The sequence below is a fragment of the Camelus bactrianus genome, chromosome 33 (genome assembly GCF_048773025.1).
Source record: "Camelus bactrianus isolate YW-2024 breed Bactrian camel chromosome 33, ASM4877302v1, whole genome shotgun sequence".
In the NCBI taxonomy this organism is placed as follows: Eukaryota; Metazoa; Chordata; class Mammalia; order Artiodactyla; family Camelidae; genus Camelus; species Camelus bactrianus.
The window spans coordinates 10,424,100-10,444,455 of record NC_133571.1 but is presented as its reverse complement, the minus strand read 5'-3'; the positions used below and the strand labels follow the sequence as shown (position 1 = coordinate 10,444,455).

At 47.9% G+C, this 20,356-nt stretch overlaps 1 protein-coding gene across 3 annotated transcripts; it reads right to left on the bottom strand.

Annotated features, from left to right (window-relative positions):
* Positions 1–1,500: 1,500 nt before the first annotated feature.
* NNMT (nicotinamide N-methyltransferase) lies at positions 1,501–16,963 on the bottom strand. 3 transcript variants are annotated; one of them, XM_074357147.1, is made up of 5 exons: positions 15,853–16,963; positions 7,955–8,039; positions 6,066–6,996; positions 4,179–4,386; positions 1,501–2,923 (listed from the first exon to the last, which is right to left on the bottom strand). In XM_074357147.1, exons 3-5 carry the CDS (start codon positions 6,163–6,165, stop codon positions 2,491–2,493), a joined length of 741 nt encoding a protein of 246 aa, XP_074213248.1. In that variant the 5' UTR covers positions 6,166–6,996; positions 7,955–8,039; positions 15,853–16,963; the 3' UTR covers positions 1,501–2,490. The 3 variants fall into 3 exon arrangements, with proteins under 3 accessions (XP_074213248.1, XP_074213249.1, XP_010951844.3); XM_074357148.1 differs by lacking the exons at positions 7,955–8,039; positions 15,853–16,963 and having other exon boundaries at positions 6,066–7,018; XM_010953542.3 differs by lacking the exons at positions 6,066–6,996; positions 7,955–8,039; positions 15,853–16,963 and adding an exon at positions 5,727–5,964.
* Between the last annotated feature and the right edge of the window lie 3,393 nt (positions 16,964–20,356).

Below are 20,356 nucleotides of genomic sequence, written 5' to 3'. Positions count from 1 at the left end.
TACTGCCACTTGGCCTGGGTCTCCCTTTCTCTGCTCATATCAGGTAAATATACCTGATCTAACACCAGGACCCTAGAAGAACCTCCTCCAGGTGCACGCCCAGACCTCCTGCAGGGAGGCAGAGACTGAGCATCTCAGTCATGCCGAGAGCACCTGTCCTGGACACCCTCCCCATATGCCTGCCCACCTTGCTCTTGGCTTTATGCATCCCCAGCCCAGCCCAGCTTTCTGGCCGCACACTAGTGTACACTTAGAGATCTCTTTGCATGGGGTGTTATCACTCAGCCTCTAGGTCCATCAACTACATACGTATCCTGGTAGCTAATCCTGATCCGACCCCAGCCTTTGGGAGTCAACCTCACCTATCACTCATGTGCTGGCACCATGGATAGATCTGACCCCCCTTCGACCACCATCGGCAGCACACACACATGTGCACGTGCCCACATACACACACAAGACTATACAGTGATACACACACGTGGGTTAGAATGTGATCACGGGGTTAGATGTTGCAACCGTGTTTAGCGCGTGAGGACAAGCCCTGGGCAAAGGTTGGGCATTTAGCACAGTGTCCAGATTTATGCAAGCACTCAGCAAATGTTTGTTGAATGACTAAATTGCTGGCTGGCTCACTTCCCACCTCAGCAACTATCACTGATTTGACACTCCTCTGCCCACCTGAAGTGCTGGCCTGTTCAACCATGCCAGGTGCCTGGTGTCCCAGCAGCACCCTTGAGGGACAGGGCCCCCATTTTGGTACCCAAGTGTCTTCAGTTACAGTTTATCAGACACAGTGTGTTACCTCCCCTCTGGGTCTCAGCACACGTGCTGGAAGTTCCTGCTTTCACCCCCTCATTCCTTCACCTGCCTTACTCCTGGTCATCCTTTAGGTCTCACCCATCTGCTGCTACTTCATTCAGAAAGCCTTTCCCAAGTGCCTGAAACTGGATTAGGTGAGTTGCACTGGACAAAGAAGGAAAACAACTTCTCTAGTTCTCTTTAGAACTGCTTGTTACAAACATCGATAAGGTCGGCCAGAACTTACATGAAATTGCACAAGTGGTTATTTACCAGGTGTCATCATGTTATACCTTTGGGGTGTCACAATAACCCTGCGGAGGGATGTGATGGTTTCCATTTCAGAGATGGGGAAACTGAGGCTCTGAGATATTAGGTGCCCACCTAAGGTCACGAGAGCAAGTGAGCCAGAGAGCCACGCATCACAACCCACGTCTCCTGGCACCAAAGCCTGTGTGCTTTTCATTTCATGGGGTGGGGCTGCAGCATTAGCAGGGATGAGGACGGATGTGAGGAATGGGCTCAGAAGCTGTGCAGTCCTGAATTGCCTAAAATAAGAGAGCGGGAGGGGACCCTGCCCCCTTCACTCCACGCAACCCCAAAGAGCCCTCAAAACGAAGGAGGCACAGCTTTATTTGTGTGTTCCAGTTCTTTTTCCCAACCCTGGGCCATTCGTGAAGTATATTAGAAACCTCTCTGTTATTTTTTTTAAATTTTTTTATTGAATTATAGTTGATTTACAATATTGTGTTAATTTCTGGTGTACAGCATAGTGATTCAGTTATACAGATATATTCCTTTTCATATTCTTTTTCATTATAGGCTATTAAAAGGTATTGAATAGAGTTCCCTGTGCTATCCAGTAGGACTTTGTTGTTTATCTATTTTATATATAGTAGTATCTGAAAATCTAGAGTTCCCAGTTTATCCCTCCACCCACCCACCCCCTTCCCCCTTGGTAACCATGTTTGTTTTCTATGTCTGTGAGTCTGTTTCTGCTTTGTAAATAAGTTCATTTGTGTCTTTTTTTTAGATTCCACATGTAAGTGATGTCATATGATATTTTTCTTTCTCTTTCTGGCTTACTTCACTTAGTGTGACAAACTCCAGGTCCATCCATGTTGCTGCAAATGGCATTATTTTATTCTTTTTTATGGCTGAGTAGTACTCTATCGTGTGTGTGTGTGTGTGTGTGTGTGTGTGTACATCTTCTTTATCCAATCATCTGTCAATGGACATTTGGGTTGCTTCCATGTCTTGGCTATTGTAAAAAGTCCTGCTATGAACATTGAGGTGCATGTATCTTTTCAAATTATAGTTTCCTCTGGATATATGCCCAGGAGGGGGATTGCTGGATCATATGGTAAGCTTATTTTTAGTTTTTTAAAATTCATATTCATACTGTTTTCCGTAATGGCTACACCAAACTACACTGCCACCAGCAGTGTAGGAGGGTTCCCTTTTGTCCACACCCTCTCCAGCATTTGTCATTTGTGGGCTTTTTAATGATGGCCATTCTGACTGGTGTTCTAAACCTCTCTGTTTCAGATAAGCGTCCCTATTTACCTGGCAATCATTTGCTAGTAAGGGTTCTAAGTAAAGCTAATTAAGTGGGAAGGAAAGCGAATGAGGGACAGAGTGATGGTGGGAGCCCTGCCCTGCACGCTGCCAGCTCCTCAAGTCACTGCCTCAGTCCCCTCTCCGGGCCACCAGGAAGAACATCCTGGTGTAGTCGGACCGATTATCCAAGAGGGTCTCAGCTGCTCGCGGAGCCTTCTCCAGCTTTTCAATGGTGAAGCTGATCTCCTGCAGGGCCTCCAGCAGGAATTTCTCCTCCAGGGGCAGTGTGGGGAACCACTTGTCCCCCACCATGTAGAAGCTGGAACCGAAGGTCCCACTCAGCACCAGATGGCCCCTGGGCCGGAGCAGGGTCTTGATGTGGCGCAGGGCATCCCGGCAGGCCCCCAGGGTGGGGCAGGCAGCCTCGAGGCACAGGGAGGAAATGAGGCAGTTGGCCGGGGGCAGGACCGCAGGTTCCAGGGGCCGTTCTTTCAGGATATCACACTTGAGCACCTGGCGGACAGCTTTCCTTAGGCGCTCCTCCTTCTCCGCCCACCTGTCTCTGGGGTGGAGGGAAGAGGAAAGAGGGGCCAGCTGGGTCATGCTCATCCCGTGGAGTGCACACATCACCCCTGGCCACTCTCTGCCTGGCACACAGACTCTCAGAATATCAGGAAACCGGTTTTACAGATGAAGAAACTGAGTCCCGGAGAGAGACCTGGCGAAGCCAGCCGTGGACAAGCCCAGGACCTGTCGACCCTGCGGTCAGCACTCTGTCCAGCTACAGGCTGTCTCCTGGCAATGCGCTTCTGGCGGGTAGCCTGTTCTCTTTCTGCTAGTCCATGTTTAACACGACGCAGGCAAGTGCTCCCAGAAATGGGAAGTCTGCCTGGAACCAGCTGAGCAAAGCTACAAATTTTGTTGCCCTCCCCCTCCCCCATTTCTCCATTACATTTCCTCCCCTGTGTCCCCCGGCCCCTCCACTCAACCTCCTCATCACCTCGCTTGTTCACTTCTTACCTATACCCGTTCTCAGGATGCGAGCCTCATTCACATATTTAAAAAAATTTTTTTGTAATTGAGGTATAGTTGACTTACAATGTTATGTTAGTTTCAGGTGTACGGCAAAAGGATTCAGTTATACAAGGTCTCATTCATATTCAGGTATGAGTAAGAACTAGCACTTAACGGTTTACTCTGCCTAGCTCCATATTTTTTAAAAAGTCATAGTATTAAGCAAAAGGAATAAGAATCTAATGTGCAACTTCAACCACCTGACCTAACTAGGGAGGGTAATATTTGAGGAATGGAGGCCTATGGTGGACCTTCCTGGTGCTTTGAAATTGAATGAAAATACACAAGATAAGTAAATTCTCTTCTACCTGCAGTGCAAGTTGGGTCTTAAGTCTAATCTCCACCTCTGGGATCCACAAAAAGATTCCACAAGTTTAGGGCCCCCTGGAGGTTGTAATTGGAACAGCAGGGCACCAGCCAATCAGCATGGAGGCAGCTGGGCTGCTTCTCCGTCCGCTTGGGCACAGATGTTGGCGTTCTAGGTGGGCTTCCGTGCCTGTTTCTTCCTGGCTCCAGGTTTGTCTCTAGCCAGCTCTTTCTGTTCCCTCTTTTGGTCTTTATAGGATCACAGCTCACTCCCCCTCCTTTCTTCCTCTTGGGGCCCCACTGACTTGAAGCTCTTCCTTCTTGGTCTCCATCAGCCCTGCCGTTTCTACATGAGCCCCATGGAAAGTTCTTGATTCAGGAGCTAAGTGAAGCTCCTGGTATTGTGGAAATCCAAAAGCAAACAACAAACCCCCTACCTGTTCCCCTCAAGCTCACACACGTATTTCACCACCGGGGACCAGTCAAACGCCCCCGGCTCCTTCTTCAGCCACTTCTCCAGCTCCTGGCGGTTCTTGTCCGTGTAGTCCGAGGCCACGATCACCTCGAAAGTCTCGCAGGCAGAGAGGAGCTGGTAGATGGTGGGCCCAGAGCCGATGTCAATCAGGAGTTTTCCTTTCAGTCCACCTGTTTTAGAACAGGAACATCCATTCTGAGTCAGCAGTCCTAAGGCAGGGCTCTGAGGTCCACGCTTCCGGAAAGGCTATGCTCTCCCTGTCCTACTGGGAGAGGCTACAGGGAGTTGACCATCTGGAGATGTAAACTCCAGGACGGGGAACTTTGCCTGCGCTAACAGCCCCAGTGCACTGGGCATCGCGGGTAAGAGGGGAGAGTTAGGAGCAGAGGAGCTTGCTTGGGGCAAGGAGCAGAGGACTATCTTTGACATTTCAATTGCCAATTTACTGTAAATAAGTGTCCAGAGAAGAAACCTGAATCCCAGTCTTGACAACACTGGTTTCCTTGTTCCAAGCACTCTTTGCCGATGTGCCTTATGGCGCCGCTGAGACCATCTATAACATTCCAAAGGTCATTCAGCAAACATTTATTGAGTACCAACTGTATTCCCAGAAATCTGCTTGGCAGTGTGGGGACTAGATGGAGGATACAGGGGCTGCTCACAGAGCCCTTGGTCTCCCCTTACTGTACTGCCTTCTCTCCAGCCACGAGTGGCTGGGTTGACGCTAAATATTAATAGCGTTTGGGCTCTGGCAAGAGGCTTCCAAGATAAACAACAAGGCCACGAGGAGGGAAAACTAGCTGGACCCCAAGGTCCTGACCAGCTGTGGGACTTAGCCTGCTCTCTTGCTCCTGGGCTCTGCTGCCACGCTGAGTTTGTCTGTTTGTTGTTGTAATGGTAGGGTATGGTGGCCGATCAGTTAAGGCAGGCATCAAAGGTTTAGGAAAATTTGATGCAGAAAATTTTTAATTGGGAAAATTCTAGCTATTGGGCTATGTTTTCTTCTCATGTGAATTATGAAAAGATACCCACTATTTGATTTTATTGGTCCAGCCAGCCTATCATATTTCTTCCCTTAGGGGCAAATCTGAGAGCCACCCACCCGCAAGGTTTTCATGGGTCACAGTGGTGATCCGGCCGAAGAGCAAAGGCCACTATGAATTTGGAGCAAGGCCACCTACACTTTCTGGTGCCCTTGTGGCTTCTTTGGCCACTAATAGGGAGCAGACAGGCCCACGAAGGGCCACAAAGACCACAGCTCTTAGGTTTTATTGGAGGAGAAAAATCTGACCTGAGAAATTTTGAGGGCATCTCGCTATGTACCACACGTCAAGTACACATAAAATCTTCCTGTCAGGCAGTTCCACACACTCTGAAGATCCAAAGTTCCTGTTAATTATCTGGCTACTCTCTCCACTCCCACTATTGAAGAAGAGCAGCCTCTGATTTAAAATTTGCATGGCCACCCTTCCTCCCACAAACCTCCCCCAGGGTGGAAGGAGCCTGGCACCTGGTTTAAAAGTAGCATTGTAATGTTTTAGCAGGAAATGGAGGACTTCCTTAGCCATAGGGTCCTGGTCCAACTTGAAGTACTCCAGGTAGGATGTGGGTTCAAAATTCGTCTGATAAACATCAGGCTTCTTGGATTCCTGAAGAGCCATGGAGGGCAGTGGGCTTTGTCCAGGAGGAAGCAGCAACTGGTCTGATTGCCTGGGCCCTTCCTGGTGGCACTTAGGCTCAGTCCCACCCCCTCCCCTCAAACCAAACACTTGGATGAAGGCCATGAAGCCAATGAAGGACGTTTCCTGAACTCCTCTCCCTTTGGCCATTCACCTCTGTCAACACTCACCTCCTCCCGTCCGTCCTCCAGCGGCAGACACCACTGCAGCTCCCAGGCTTTCGAGTGGCTTTGGCCTCCATGGAAAGGTTTCTAGGCTCTTTTGCTTCATCTATTGCATCCTATTCTACAGCGGTTTTCCAAACTATTGAAAAAGCAGACCTAATTTTTAAACTAAATCCCCTGTGAAGCCCCAGTATAGATGACAGATAATAGGATGGCGATGCCTTAGTTGGCTTTTCATCTTTAGAGCTGTCTGAACTACACCCGCCCTCAGCACAACACCTTGGTTGGTGCCCTGGACAACTGAATGAATGCTGATAATATTTAGTAAAATCGGGAAGACAGAAGAACAGGTTTTGGTTAAGGACTGAGGAGGGTGAGAAGATGAGAAGAAATGGGTTTAGTTGTGAGCATGCTCAGCTTGAGGCTGAAAAATCTAATCTAACCTGGACACAAGTCTAGAACTCACAGGGAGATCTGAGCTGGAGCTGCAGACTTTGTGGGATGTGTGTGCCAAGCTGTTCTATAACTGAACTGAATTTCTTCTTCAAGCCCCATTCAGATGAGTGATGGACATTAAATCTCAACCTTATAGTCTTCCTTCAGCAGGGGTGGGGGTGGGGAGCTGACTTGGTGCCAGGCAGGGGGGCTGGCACCTACAGACGTTACATTGTATAATCTGGTCCCTGATCACTGATTAATAAAGGTTCAGCATCCCCTTTACCCAACCTCCATGCCTGTATCCCTCTCTCTCTGTCGCATTTCCATTCCTCACTCAGGAGCAAGGGAAACCCCTCCCCAGTTCCTCAGGATGCCCTGGGCTGAGAAACCACCGTGGTAACATTTCTTCTTCTCCCACACTGTGTTGAGAATAAGGACAATCCGGGATCTCAATGCTTTCTAGCCCAAAAAGGGCACAGTTTCCTATGTTCCCATTTTCCTAAATAAGAAAGGACAGAGGAGAAATTAAAATGTAATTAACAATACAAATTTGGTTTTTTATATACCGAACTCTGATTCTAAAAACAGAAGGTAAGCCTTTTTAAAAAAGTTATTCATAGAATATTCAAAAGTTGACAGTATATAAAACCACAGAGAAATTACAAAAGTTCCTAGAAGTAGAAATAATATATAGTAATATACTCTGATCATAATGCAATAAAATGAGTATTAATTATAAAATCAGAAAACAAGAGACTCTACCACATAGAAATTTCTTTCATTTTCTGTTAAACACTTTTGATCAATGAGAAAACCAAAACAAAAATCAAAAACTATATAGAAAAAAATTCTACAGATAAGAATCTGTAAAACACAGATAAAGCAGAGGAAGAGTGATGATCTTAAATACTTATATTAATAAATAGAAAAATAATGAATTAGGTTTCAAATCGAGACGTTAAAAAAAGAATTAATACATTTAAAGAAAGCATAAGGATGAAATTGATGAAATAAAAGCTGACATTAAAAAAAGAAGGAAGTAATAAGCACAGAAGGCAGATAGCAGTGACGGAGTGAGCTGGATGAGTGAGATGAAGAAACGCAGGCAGAGGATGTAAACGTCACTTCAAAAGCATTTCTGCGAAGGGGAAGAAAGACATCAGGCAGCAGCTGAAGGTGGATAAGACTTAGAGATAGAAACACTAAATATTTTGACAGTAGAGGGAAAAAGTCAAGGATGGGTGCCAATACAAGTCAGATTGATGGGAACGAGCAAGAAACTGAGAGTTCACAGCTGGAAATTGTGTTTTTCCTGAAAATAACGAGTACAGAGAGGTGCAGGTGTTTGAGATTTGAGGTGAGAACAAACAGCCAAGGGAGGGCAAAGACCAGGGAAATACAGAATTATTAGAATATTTTCAAAGGCTGGGATAACTTGGTAGGTAGTTCATTCTTACCAGAAATGTGGTTTTCTCCAGCGTGCTTAGAAGTCTGGGTGCAGGAGAAGTGAAGATGCCAGACTGATGTAATGTCGGGATTTTCCTAAGCAGGTGAAACAGAAGGTAGGTGGGCAAGGAAGGTAGATGAGAAAGCCGTCTATTCATTTATTCAAAATGCATTCATTGAGCGCCAGATAATAGGGAGACGTTTAAGAGCATAGGTCTGCAGCTGAACTGCTTCGATGCAAAATCCAGCACCACCATTTGTAAGTTATATCCTTGGACAGGCAGGCTATTTAAACTTTTTTCCTTTTTTGCCTCTGTTTTTTATCTGGAACTCATGAGGATAGTAACTTACCTCACAGAGTTGCTGAGAAGATTAAATGAGTTAATTCAAGGAACTTAGAACAGAAATTTCACTTCTGACCCTGATGGAGTAATCAACAGCGGAGTTGCCTTTTACTATAAACAGCTGCAAAACTGGACGAAATGTATGAGGCAGCTGCTCTCAGGCACCGGGCAACAGGCAGTGCACAGCTGCAATCCCCGAGGGAAGGCAAACACATAAAGTGAGCCCGCGACTCACCAGCTGTCTGCCTGGGGACAGTTTTCTGATTGCAGGACAGCAAGGTGAGACCCAAGAAGAGTCCAGCAGTCCTGCTGAGCTGAGGAAGCAAAGACCAGAGTTTGGAGCTGCTGGAGCAAATGGAACTTGTGGAACTTGTGCCAAGAAGGAGGGAGTCACATAGAGGGGTCCCCGACAGTCTACGTGGGCATGTATTCATTTGCTAGGACTGCCGTAACAAAGGTCACAAACTGGGTGGCTTAAACAACAGAAATGTATTCTCTCATAATTCTGGAGGCTGGAAGTCCAAAATCCAGGTGTCAGCAAGGTTGGTTTCTTCTGAGGGCTGTGAGGGACGGTCTGTTCCATGCCTGCCCCCTGGTGTCTGGTGGTTTGCTGTCAATCTTTGTGGTTCATTGGCTTGAGGATGTGTCACCTTGATCTTCTCCCACATGGCTTTCTCTCTGTGCAAGTCTCTGTGTCCAGTATCCTTTTTTATAAGGACACCCATTATATTGGATTAGGACCCACTCTAATGACATCATTTTAAATTTAATTACCTTTATAAAGACCCTATTTCCAAATCAAGATTACATTTGAGATATTAGGGATTAAGACTTCAATGTATCTTTTGGGATGAATACAATTTAACCCATCACACAGGTTCCCTGTCAGGTGTTGGTCAAGAACAGGGCTGCACACGTACAGGCTGAGACTGTGTGAGAACCTGACTGTTACGGAGTTGAGAGCAGAATGAAATTATCAGACGTCACACAGTGCTGGGAGTCATTGTTCCAGCCAGAGTGCGGAGATCTTCTTGTTAGAGGACCAGCTGGGGCACCAGAAAGCTATTCTTTGGGAAGAAGGATCATATTCTGGAATAAAGCCAGCTTTAGACTCACCCTAACAAAGCCTAAAACCAAGACTTGACAGGGGCAAAGAAAGCCTCTGACAAATTAATCACCTGCCCAAACAAAACACAACACTCTTTAAGGGAAAACAACACAATCCAGACTCCTTCAGCTAGATCACCCACACAGTGAAAAAATCACTAGATAGGCCAAAAAAGGGGGAATACATTACCCATAAAAATAAAAACTATCAATGAAAACAAACTCTGAGATGATCCAGATGTTGAAATTAGCAGATGAGGACTTTAAAGCAGTAATAATAGATGCATTCAAAGAGTTAAAGGAAAATATAGTCTTGATGAGAAGCAAACAGGAAATCACAACAGAGAAAACTTTTTAAAAGAGAAATTCTAGACTGAAAATACAATTTCTAAAGTGAAGAATTCACTGGATGGTTTTGACAGCAGATTAGAAAATGGCAGAAGTGGGAGTCCGTGAACTTGAAGACAGAGCTATAAAAATTACCAATCTGAAGACAAGAGAGAAAAGAGGTTGAAACAAAAATGAACAGGATCTCAGTAACCTATGGGACAATATAAAACTGTCTAACATTTCTGTAACTAGAAGCCCTGAAGGAAAACAGGGAGAGAATGGGGTAGAAAAAGATATATAAGGAAAAATGGTCAAAGTTTCCTGAATTTGATGAAACACATCAACCTAGAGATCCAAAAAACTCACCTAACCTTCAAATAAAGAAATTCACACCTAGGAAATAAAGTACGTAGCTCAGTGGTAGAGCGTGTGCTTAGCATGCACAAGACCCTGCGTTCAAACCCCAGTCTTCCATTAAAAAAAAAAAAAAGCCACAGCTAAGCACATCAAAGTTAGACTTCTGAAAATTGTGAAATCAAAGAAAAATGACATATTACATTCCGGAGAACAATGACACAAGAATGGCTGAGTTCCCATCAGAAACAGTGGAGACCAGGGGATACAGGATGATGTCCTCAAAACTCTGTACAAACAGATAAAAGAATTCTATATCCCTTCAAAAATGAGAGTGAAATAAAGTTGAGAGAATTTGTCACCAATAAATCTGCACTATAAAAAAGACTAAAGGAAGCTTTTCAGGCTGAAGGAAAATGGTACCTGCTAGAAACTCAGATCCAAAGGAAGGAACAAGCAGCCTTAGAAATGGCAAACTCTAGTCTCCTTTACCTCAGTTTGCTTTCTGCTTCCTCCAGACCCTCAGTCACTTTTTCTCCCTCTGCAGCCTTAAATACATCCCATTAGGAGATTTTTGTGTGCTGATCTCCCAGAGATCCAAGAGGGTCAGAGGAATAATGGAAGACTTGGACCCAGCTACACCAGGACGACTGACACAGCTTACTTGTCTGCTCAGCAACTAATTTGGGAAAGCTTCCCCTGGTCCTATTGCAGAGAGAAAAATTCAGTGAGGTGAACCAGGCAGGATTTGAGGTTATGATAAAGACTATTACAGAAGAGAGGAGAGGTGTTTTTTTTTTTAATGACATCTGACATATGATGAGCTCCTCAAATGAGACTCCCTGGGGCAGCCCTGGGCAGATGAGAATTGGCTGAAGACAGCCCAGAGCAGAAGTCCACAGGTGGGCGTCCAAGAAAAAACCCACTGGGCTTCAAGAAGCAACTATTAGAACTTCTATTTCTACTTACTTGTTAAATCCTTTAAAAAAAAAGTCTTTTTTTACTTTAGTATGTTTTATACTTAATATGGTAGTGCAGTAGTATGTGTACATAATATATAAACAAATGAACAAATATTGGGGTATAGGGTCAAAATTTAAGTGAAAATGGTTTTCACTTCATTTTTTAATGAAAAAAGGGTGGAAAATGACTGACCCCAGAGGAACTGTAAATGCTGACAAAGACTGCTTTACAGATTTCATCTTAGGACTCACACCGTTGGTATAGCCCACAAGGTTTCTGAGCCAGGTCGGCAAATTAGCATCCAGGCAGTGGTCTGAAAATACATATTCCCAGGTATCATGTCCACAGGTGCCCATTCGGAAGGTCTGGGATAGGTAACCAGATATTTGAGTGTATTTTTAAAGAAGCAGAACAAGAGTCCATGAGTTTCAGAGCACAGCTGGTGTGGGAACTGCAGTAAGAACAGAGTATGGGAACCGACCTTCTCCTAACACGCCTCAGGGGCTGCAAGACGAAGGAATTTTGAGAAGAACTGGGAGAGCTGGGCAGATGGTCTGTCCAGCTGGGAGACGCTGGGCAAGGGACTAAAACAAGAGATACAATTATCTGATCTAAGGGATCCTGTAAGAGGGCGCAAGGAGATCGTGGCTTTCATAGATCCTGAGGGCTATCATAGCACCGTCCTGTGGACTGGAGTAGGGTTGACCAGATGACTCTACTCCACAAGCTGTCTTCAGACTCTTTGCTCCTCTTCACCGTTACTACCCTGCCCCATTTCGGGCTCTCATCATCCCTTAGCTGAGAAGTTAATAATAACAACCCTTTCTTCAACAAGTCAGCAGCATAGGGGGTTGGAGATTTAAGATCAATAACAGATGCAATGCGTGGACCTAGTTTGGCTCCTAATTCAAACAGATCCACATTAAAAAAGTTATTTTTGAGGAAATCAGGAAAATCTGCATATGGACTGAGTGATGATCCTAAGGAATCATCTCTAATTCTTGAAGGCGTATGAATGACGTCAAAGTTATATATATACAAGAGAACTTCATTTTTAAAGAATACATACCTTGAAGGATGTAGTGGGGCGAGGGGAAGGATATGATGCCTGGAATTGTGCATAAAATACCTCGACAGAAACAGAGAAGAGGGAAGAGAAAGGAAAGAAAAAGAAGGAAGGAAAGAAAAAGAAGGAAGGAAAGAAAGAAGACTGCATGGAGCGAGTGTGGCAAAATCTTGCTAACGTTGAATCTCGGTGACAGGCTTCCTCATACTATTCTACTTTTGGGTGTCTTTGACATTTTTCATTTAAAGAAAGTTTTCAGCAAAGAACTGAAACAGTGTCTGGCACGCAGTGTTATATAAGTATTGGCGTTTGTCGTCATAAAAGCTGTGTTCTTAACACAGTTAACACAGTTCTTAACGCCAACAATATGGCGGCAAACATGGCCAACAGGATCCTGGTTCTCACACAGCCCACACGCAGCGGGAGTGGGGCCTGGACCACAACAAGTAGACAAAGGAGATAACATCAGATGGTGGCAAATGCTTTGAAGAAACAAACTTTAGATGGGACGGTCAGAGAAGACCCCACCCCCTAAGGGGTAATATTTGAGCTGAGACCTGAATTACGCATGAAGGAGGCAGCAAGGAAAAGATTTAGGCAGAGGGAACAGCACGTACATAAACCTGTTCTGTCCAGGAGAGATGGAAGGCAGCGACGCTGGGTCCAGTGGGAGAGGGAAGTGGGAGAAGATGGGTCAGAGGAGTAGACAGTGGCCAGAAAGGAGAGAGGCATGGCTGGCTAGAAAGACAGAGTCCCGTGGCAGGCAGGAAGAATACAATTAGGAAAACCCTTGCCTGCAGTAACTCGAAAGACAGACCAAGTATATACAGAACCTGTAGCTCTAAAAGAAACTTTGGGGAAAGGACCCAAATATCAGTGTATGCTGCTTGTTCCCCAGTCTTTATAGTATAGTAGTATTATCGAGATGAGTTCTCGGAAAAAATGACAAATTTCCAAGAAGAAATTAAAGGAAATAGAGTGTCTCCAGATATTTGCGTTTTGGGGGATGTAGGTAAGTGGACTGTTTCTATGCCTTATGAAACGACAGGAAATAAGACAGGAAAAGGCTTCAAGCGATACAAGCTTATTATTAAAAACTTTCTTACAGAGGGATTCAGTTCCATGGCAAACATCAAACTGAGAGTGTTCTGACTCCACCCACGCCAGCCCTTTCAGAGGGCCCCAAGGCAGCCACAAGGAAGTTGACAAGGAGGCTCTGGATTCGAGGAAGAAAAAAAAAATGACGAATAACCATAATAACACAAACAATGATAAAAGCAGTTTTGACAGCTAAGGGGAGGAAAGACCTTTTTGGGTGTGGTTACCAGCACGAGGAATGGATTGGAGGCAAAGAGATTGAAAGGTTATTTTTGAAGAAATTGAATTGCCAAACCCCCAACGTGACCCTGGCCTAATAAAAGCCTTGAAACGTTGGAGCTTAAAATCACACTCAGTCCCCGGAACCATACAGGTAGGAATCAGGCTGGTGGTGGAAGCTGTGCCATCCTGAGGGAGGTCCGACTCCCAGGACCCCCTCTGGATGGGCCAGGGCAGGTGACAGTTAAGGAATGATTTCCCAGAGGCTGGAGCCAGGGTTCAGGCAACAACAGACTAGGGGATTCCTCCCAGACCGGAGATTCAGAGCTTTCCCCATGACCAGGGCTTAGGGTCTTCACAAGCACCTGTGTGCAAGGACCCCACCATCGCTGAAGACTATGGACTCATGTGCAGTGGGTTAGATGGTGTCTCCCCAGAATCTACATCCACTGTAACTTCAGAATATGACCTTACTTGGAAATGGGGGTCTTTGCAGATGTGTTTAAGGTAAGGATTGAGATGCAAGAACCCTAAATCCAATGATGATGATCCAACGAGAGTGTCCTTACAAGAGGCAGAGACAACACACAGAGACACAAAGGGAAGACGGCTATGTAACAACACAAGCGGAGACGTGGCCACAAGCCAGGAAATGCCAACAGTCCCAGAAGCTAAAAGAAACAAGGAAAAAATTCTCTCCTAGAGTCTTCAGAGGGAACGTGGCCCTACCGATGCCTGGGTTTTGGATTTCTGGCTTCCACAACTGAGAGAACAAGTTTCTGTTGGTGTAAGCCAGCAACGTGTGGTAACATACACCGCCCTGGGAAACCAGTGCTGGGGACACTGCCTCTTTCAAACCTCTTCCCAGCAGCAGTACCAGTGACTCCTCCTCACGTGATGGTTAGAAGTCAGTCACCTGGCCACACCTAACTGCAAGGAAAATAGAGCCTGAATTTATACCAAGAAAGAGGAGAAAACCAATTACTGCAGAAAGCAGTGTTGCTGAATGTTTCCACACTGCATAGCCTGGGCTCTTGTCATTTATTTTAGCCATATATTCACGGACGGAGTGGGGTACAGATAACAGAGCTTTTAGTTCACAGGGCTGATGGCGAGGACCACACATCACTCAGAGATCCCGAAGTTTGAAACAGATACAATGACAGGATGGAGTTTTGGGCTCTTTCTCCTTGGGAGTGAATGTGTCCCATGTGTGGGAAGAAGAATGGAAGCAGATATTTGGGGATGGAAGGACAGATTGTGGCAGAAACTGCTAGCTCTTTACCAAAACTTCATCTCTCCTTCCTCTGAACATAGCTGGATGACATGTTCCTGTCCCCTTTGCACTTTGATGTGACCACGTGGTTGAGCACAGTCCAATGGAGTGAAAGCAGGAAGCACACATGATTACTGGGCCAAGGCTTTCAAAAAGCTGGCAAGCTACTTGCAAACCCTGTCTTCCCTTCTTCTGGGTAGATGAAGGCTATGACAAGGCCTTCAGAGATGGCAGGACCCAGGCTTTAGAGAAGAGCCACTGCCGACCACAAACATCCCCCTTGGACAGCCGAAGGAGTGAGACATAAACTTCAATTATATTTGAGGCATTGCATATTTCGGATCTATTTGTTACAGCAACTAACATTATCCTATACACTCAATGGAAAAGACAGGTATGGATATGCGTGAACAGGGCTTCTGATAAGGGCATGCTAAGTCTGAGATGGATGCCTGACTGACATTAACATGTATGTGTCAGTTCAGCAGTTGAGTCTGAAACTCACTGGAAAACTTGAGATGAGAGAGAAAAGTTGGGGAGGCATTAGCATGTACTAAAAGCGGCAGGAGTAGACACCACAGAGGGAAGAGGGGAAATAAGGTAAGAGGGTCAGGGAAGCCTTCAGGATAGTCTATTATAATAGCCAAAGCGCCAGCAGAGGAAGATGAAGAAGGTAGCCAGCGAGACTGAGAAGCAGCAGCCAGTGGGGTAGGGGGCAGAACGAGGAGAGTGATTCCCAAAGGAGCCAGGGACGTGGAAAGCTGCTGAGAGATCGAGCAAGGGGAAGACAGCAAGGCAGCCCTGGTGCTTTGGAAGATGGAGCCACTGATGACCTTGGCAAGACAATCTCAATGGAGTAAAAGAGGAAAAACCACAGATCAGAAAAGGTTGTAAGAAAAATGAAGGAAGACACTGTGTATTGACAGCTCTCTCTAGAATTTTGCTGTTTAAAGGAGGAGGATTTGGGTGGTAACTAAAGGGGGAGGTGGGGCCAGGGAAAGCTCTGTTAAAATGGGAGGTGTTTGCATGCTGATGGGAATAATCTGGTTGAAAGGAAGAAATGGAAGCAGCACAGAGAAGAGAAAAGGGCAGGAGCAAAGGGTTTGGAAAGCGAGAGAAAGTGAAACCCAGAGCCCAGGAGGAGGAGCTGACCTTTGACAGGAGGGCGGACGTGGAATCCATTGGACGTGTCACTCTGGGTCTCCGACTTTGGGGCTTCTTGGTCCTAAGCATTAAAGACAGCGCCATCTCCTGAAGGCAGGCAGGCAGGCAGAGGGCTGGGCTAATGTCATGTTGTTCTTGGTGCTTATTTTCTCTTGTTGTTCTTGAGACTTCAGAGGGGATCTAAATTAAATATTCCAGCCCGGTCTCCGCTGTGCTCTGGGGAATTAAGGAAAAGGTCAAGTGCCTGTGCTTGGGTAACCAGTGTTAAGGAGGAATCCAAATGGCAGGGGATTTCTGAGAATCAGGTGACTACCAGTCAACCCAAACTTGTGTGGTCCAATCCGCACCCCTACCCCTGCTCCTACCATTTTGTAACTGCCTCCTTTCCCAAGTGGGAATTAATTAGGAAAAGCCTTTTCCTTCCTCTGCCCATCAGACCAACCATCAAGCATGCACTTCCCCCATTTCACCACCTGGTGTCACTAGAAGCTCACCCTAAGCTGAGGACCCCTCTGATTCAGGTGGAGGGAGAAACTCAAACTGAAATGCTTTTAAAACAACTGCCAACAGGTGATATGGAGCCAGAGGTATCCTTGGCACTGAGGCTCTTCACAGTTGGCAAGAGTCATAAGAAGTTCAGTATTGAGAAGGGTCTTCCAAACCATTTAGGTGCATCCGTTTGAGATGGCGGGAGGTGCCAAGAGACAAGGAGAGAGGCAAAAAGACCCAGCCTAAGATCACTTCCAATCAAATAACCTGTAGACGCAAATGTCTAAGGGACTGGAGAGTCCACTGCGGCCCAGGGAATCCGGGTGTTAACCAGCCAGAGTGGGGCTGTGGAGACTTTGGGGACAGGTACTGGCTCACCGCTGTATCAGAAGGGCGGGCCTATGTAGGGGCAGGAGCTGCCTTCAGCAACCTTCCCTTATGGCTTTTCTAGGCCTTCTGAAGGTTCTCAGGGAGTAGGAATTGGTCCCGTTGCCCCTGCCCCCTGCTGCCAGCTCTCAGCCCTCAGGGAGCCAGAGCCGGGGTGCTCTGAGTCCCCTGTGCAGCCCTCCCGGGACCTGCCTGCTTCTCTCGTGGCAGCAAAGCTTTTGAGGAGCTGGATTCCCTCCGAGGCAGATCTTGCCTCAATGAAAGATGAGGCCCCATGGGTCCCCGGGGTTTGGGCTGGCTGCCAGAGCTTCCAGTCCAGACTTTTGGGATGAGAGGAGCTGGATTTGACAAGGCCAGCTGGTCAGTGGGGGGAAAAGTTGGGAGAAAAGTTGGGAGAAAAGTGTCAGGTAGAAATACTGACTCAGGAAAATGTCTGGAAGGTCAAACTGAACTTTCTCCCAAGTAGTTTAAGGCATTTCTCTTCTGCCATATTCTCCCCTTATGCAGAATATGGACCACATCCCCCCTTACACAACCCAATCCGGTATAGAAGGGGCCCCAAAGGGTCCAAAGCCCCTTACAAGGGGCTGCGCTTTCCAGGTCACTTTCCAGACCTATCTGAGCAGTAGATGCACCTGCAGCCAGCGTCCACTAGGTGGAGACAGAGTCCCAGTGATGCCAGCAGGGGACCCGAGGCTCCTGGGTCCTGCCTTTGAGGGCTGCAGCCCTGGAAATGAATGTCTAGGCCACCAGCCCGACTCCCAGGCCAGCCTCGAGCCTGCCCCTTCACACCACACCACCCCACCAATTCATAACTTTCATTTTTATAGCACCGTGGCACTTAGAAAGCTGATTCACTTGCCTTATTTCAGTTGACAGTGTCCTGAGAGGTGACAGGGCAGGCATTATGGGACCCCACTTTACTGCTGAGGAAATAGAACCTCAGAGCGGTTTTGATTTACAGTCAGGTCACACAGTGAATGGCAGAGCTGGCCTCAGGTCCTCTTGACTCTGAACACCAGGTAGTCGCAGCCAGAACTCATCCCCGTCCCTTAGGGGGCGCCCAGCACAGCAGCCACCACACTACAGCAAATCAGAGTAGAGCCTGGGTGCTTGGTTCCATGCGCCCATAGGCTACACCCTGACGGGGCCCATCTGGGCTTCAGGATGCTGTCATGCCCTGAGGCCAGGCCCAGCCCAGCCTCCTGGGACTTGAGGGCACTCAGAGAAGCAGACAGGGCCAGCCAGCCTGGTGATGGGCACCACTGCACCCTGGAATGGGGGAGCAGGCAGGACACCATCCCACAGGAGCCCGCAGCTTCCCTCCACTCACCAGACCTGCCAGGTGTGCCGGGTGGAGGGAGGTGGGCCCATGGCTAAGGTGGGACTTACGTCTGCCCTTGGCAAGGCTACTGAGAATGAAGGAAAGCTTCTCGTGCCTACATTTCCAGTAAATTCTGGGCAGGCGCGTGAATGAGGCAGAAAAAAGCTTGGGGATAGAGGCTTTGATTCAACACGGGATGTCCCTTCTCATTACAAGGAGTGGAAGGTGTGAGAACATACAACTGAAAGGAAATTGTCAAACCTGGGTGGGTGGGGCCAGGAGCTGGGAGGACTCCTTGGCAGGAGGCCTGTCAGAGAAGAAACAACGGACCTGTTGGAATGAGAAGTCTTGGCTTCAAGCCCCACCTTTACCACCGACAGCTGTAGAGTCATGGTCTCAGTTTACCCATCTGTAAAATGCAGCCAGTGCTCAGCACCTCACAGGGGCTGTGAAAGCAGAGGGAGGCTCCCAAGTGTCCTCAGAATAGCAGATCCTTCTGTGGGTGAGCAGGGGCTGGAGGGCCATGATTTTCTCACTGTTGTCCCACCCTGGGGACTCCGTGAGAGGGCAGACTTGGGGACTCAGTGCCAGGCATTGTCTCTGCACCAGCCTCCCTGGGGAGAGGAAGAGGAACGAGGTGCAGCCAGCCGGATACAGTCCTGAGCTGCGGAAAGCAGCAGCTTTGCTATTAATGTAGTCGGTAAATAAATAAAGGAGGGCTGAAGCTTAGTGTACAGCAATCAGTTTACAACTACAGGGTACTTAGCGCTGCAGGGGGCTGCAGGGCTGCGGAGTCAGGTTTAAAAGAGTGAGTTCACTTTCACTGAGGTGCCCCCTGGGGAGCAGAAAACACAGCCCAGAGAGGAGCCCGCCCTCCTGCCAAGCCACGAGGGGCATGGGCTGGGGGTAGGGATGGCCAGGCTGGGCCCGGAGCCACAGAGAGCTGGCGGATGGCCGCCCATCACAGCCCAGCCCAGGACCAGGTCCATGCATGCGGGCACACACGCACATGCGCGCGCACACACACAAACACATAGTGATGCCCAGGCAGCTCCCTGCCTGAACTGTGTACTCTTCTGGGCTGGCTGCTTCTCCCTTTGCACATGGCAAACACAGTTCAGGCATCTCTAGGAACCGCCATGGGCACATGTAAGGGGAAGCAGGGACGCCTCCTCTGAGGCCCCTACGCTGCCGGCGACATGCACGCGCACGGAGGTGCCTGGGCGCCGCGTGATATGCATCCAAGTTACCCGGTTCTGCCGTCCCTGGCAACTCCGACCTCAACCCCTGATGCTATCTTCCTCCCCTTCCTTCTTTCTCTGTTTATTCAACAAAGATTTATTAGGTGCCTACTGGGTGCCAGACAGCGTTAGGCTCTGGGAGTATGGAGATAACCCACAATTCCTGTTCCCGAGGAACTTAACTTTGGGTTCATGGTGACAGTTAAGAAAGCGGGTGATTACAGTGCACGACGGCAATAGGACCAGAGGGGCGCTCAGTGCAGCCTCAGTGACCAGGGAAGCTTTCTTGGAAGAAGTAGGGTTTGAGCCGAGACCTGAAAAATGAGAAGCTGGGACAGAAGGGAGGTGAGTGCGTGCGGCGCCCGTGCAGCTCCCAGAAGAGGAAACAGCGCACGCAAAGGCCCTCGGAGGGGCGGAGCCCAGGGTCTTCCTGAAACCATCTGCGGTCTGGGCCACGCGGTGGTGGGTGGCCAGGGAACACGGGGTGATCCTGAGATGAGACTGGGGTGGCTGGCAGGGGCTCTGTTGCAGAAGGTCTTATAAGCCTTGTTAAAGAGTTTGAATTCCATCTGAAGAGTAATGAGGGCCTTCTATCAAAGGAGTGGCATGATTCAATCAAATGAGTGCCATGCCGCTCTTTTCATTTTGGGGAATCCCCTCTGGCTGCCCGCAAAAGGAAGCAGAGGGTGGAACAGAGGGAGGCAGAGCAGCTGGGGGTCAGTACTCCTGGGGACCCCCCTTCCCGGTAGGGGGGAAGGGGCTCAGAACAGCCAGCACGGGAGGCCTGGCCATGCTGAGCCGTGGCCTTGGATTTAGCTGGACATCTCCGTCTCCTCACCTGCCACAACTTGCTTGAGTCTTTAGCAAGTTTCTGCTGGTTCTACGCCACCTTTGGAGGGGTGGGGGGCCCTCAGGCGGCTGGAGGGAGAGCTGTTAATGCCAATACATGTGACTCCAGTGCCCGCCAGAACCCCGTTAGCCTTGGCCAGGAAGGCACGCTGTCCCTGTATGTGGGGAGGGGTGGGTCCCCACCTAATGTCCTTGGAGACTC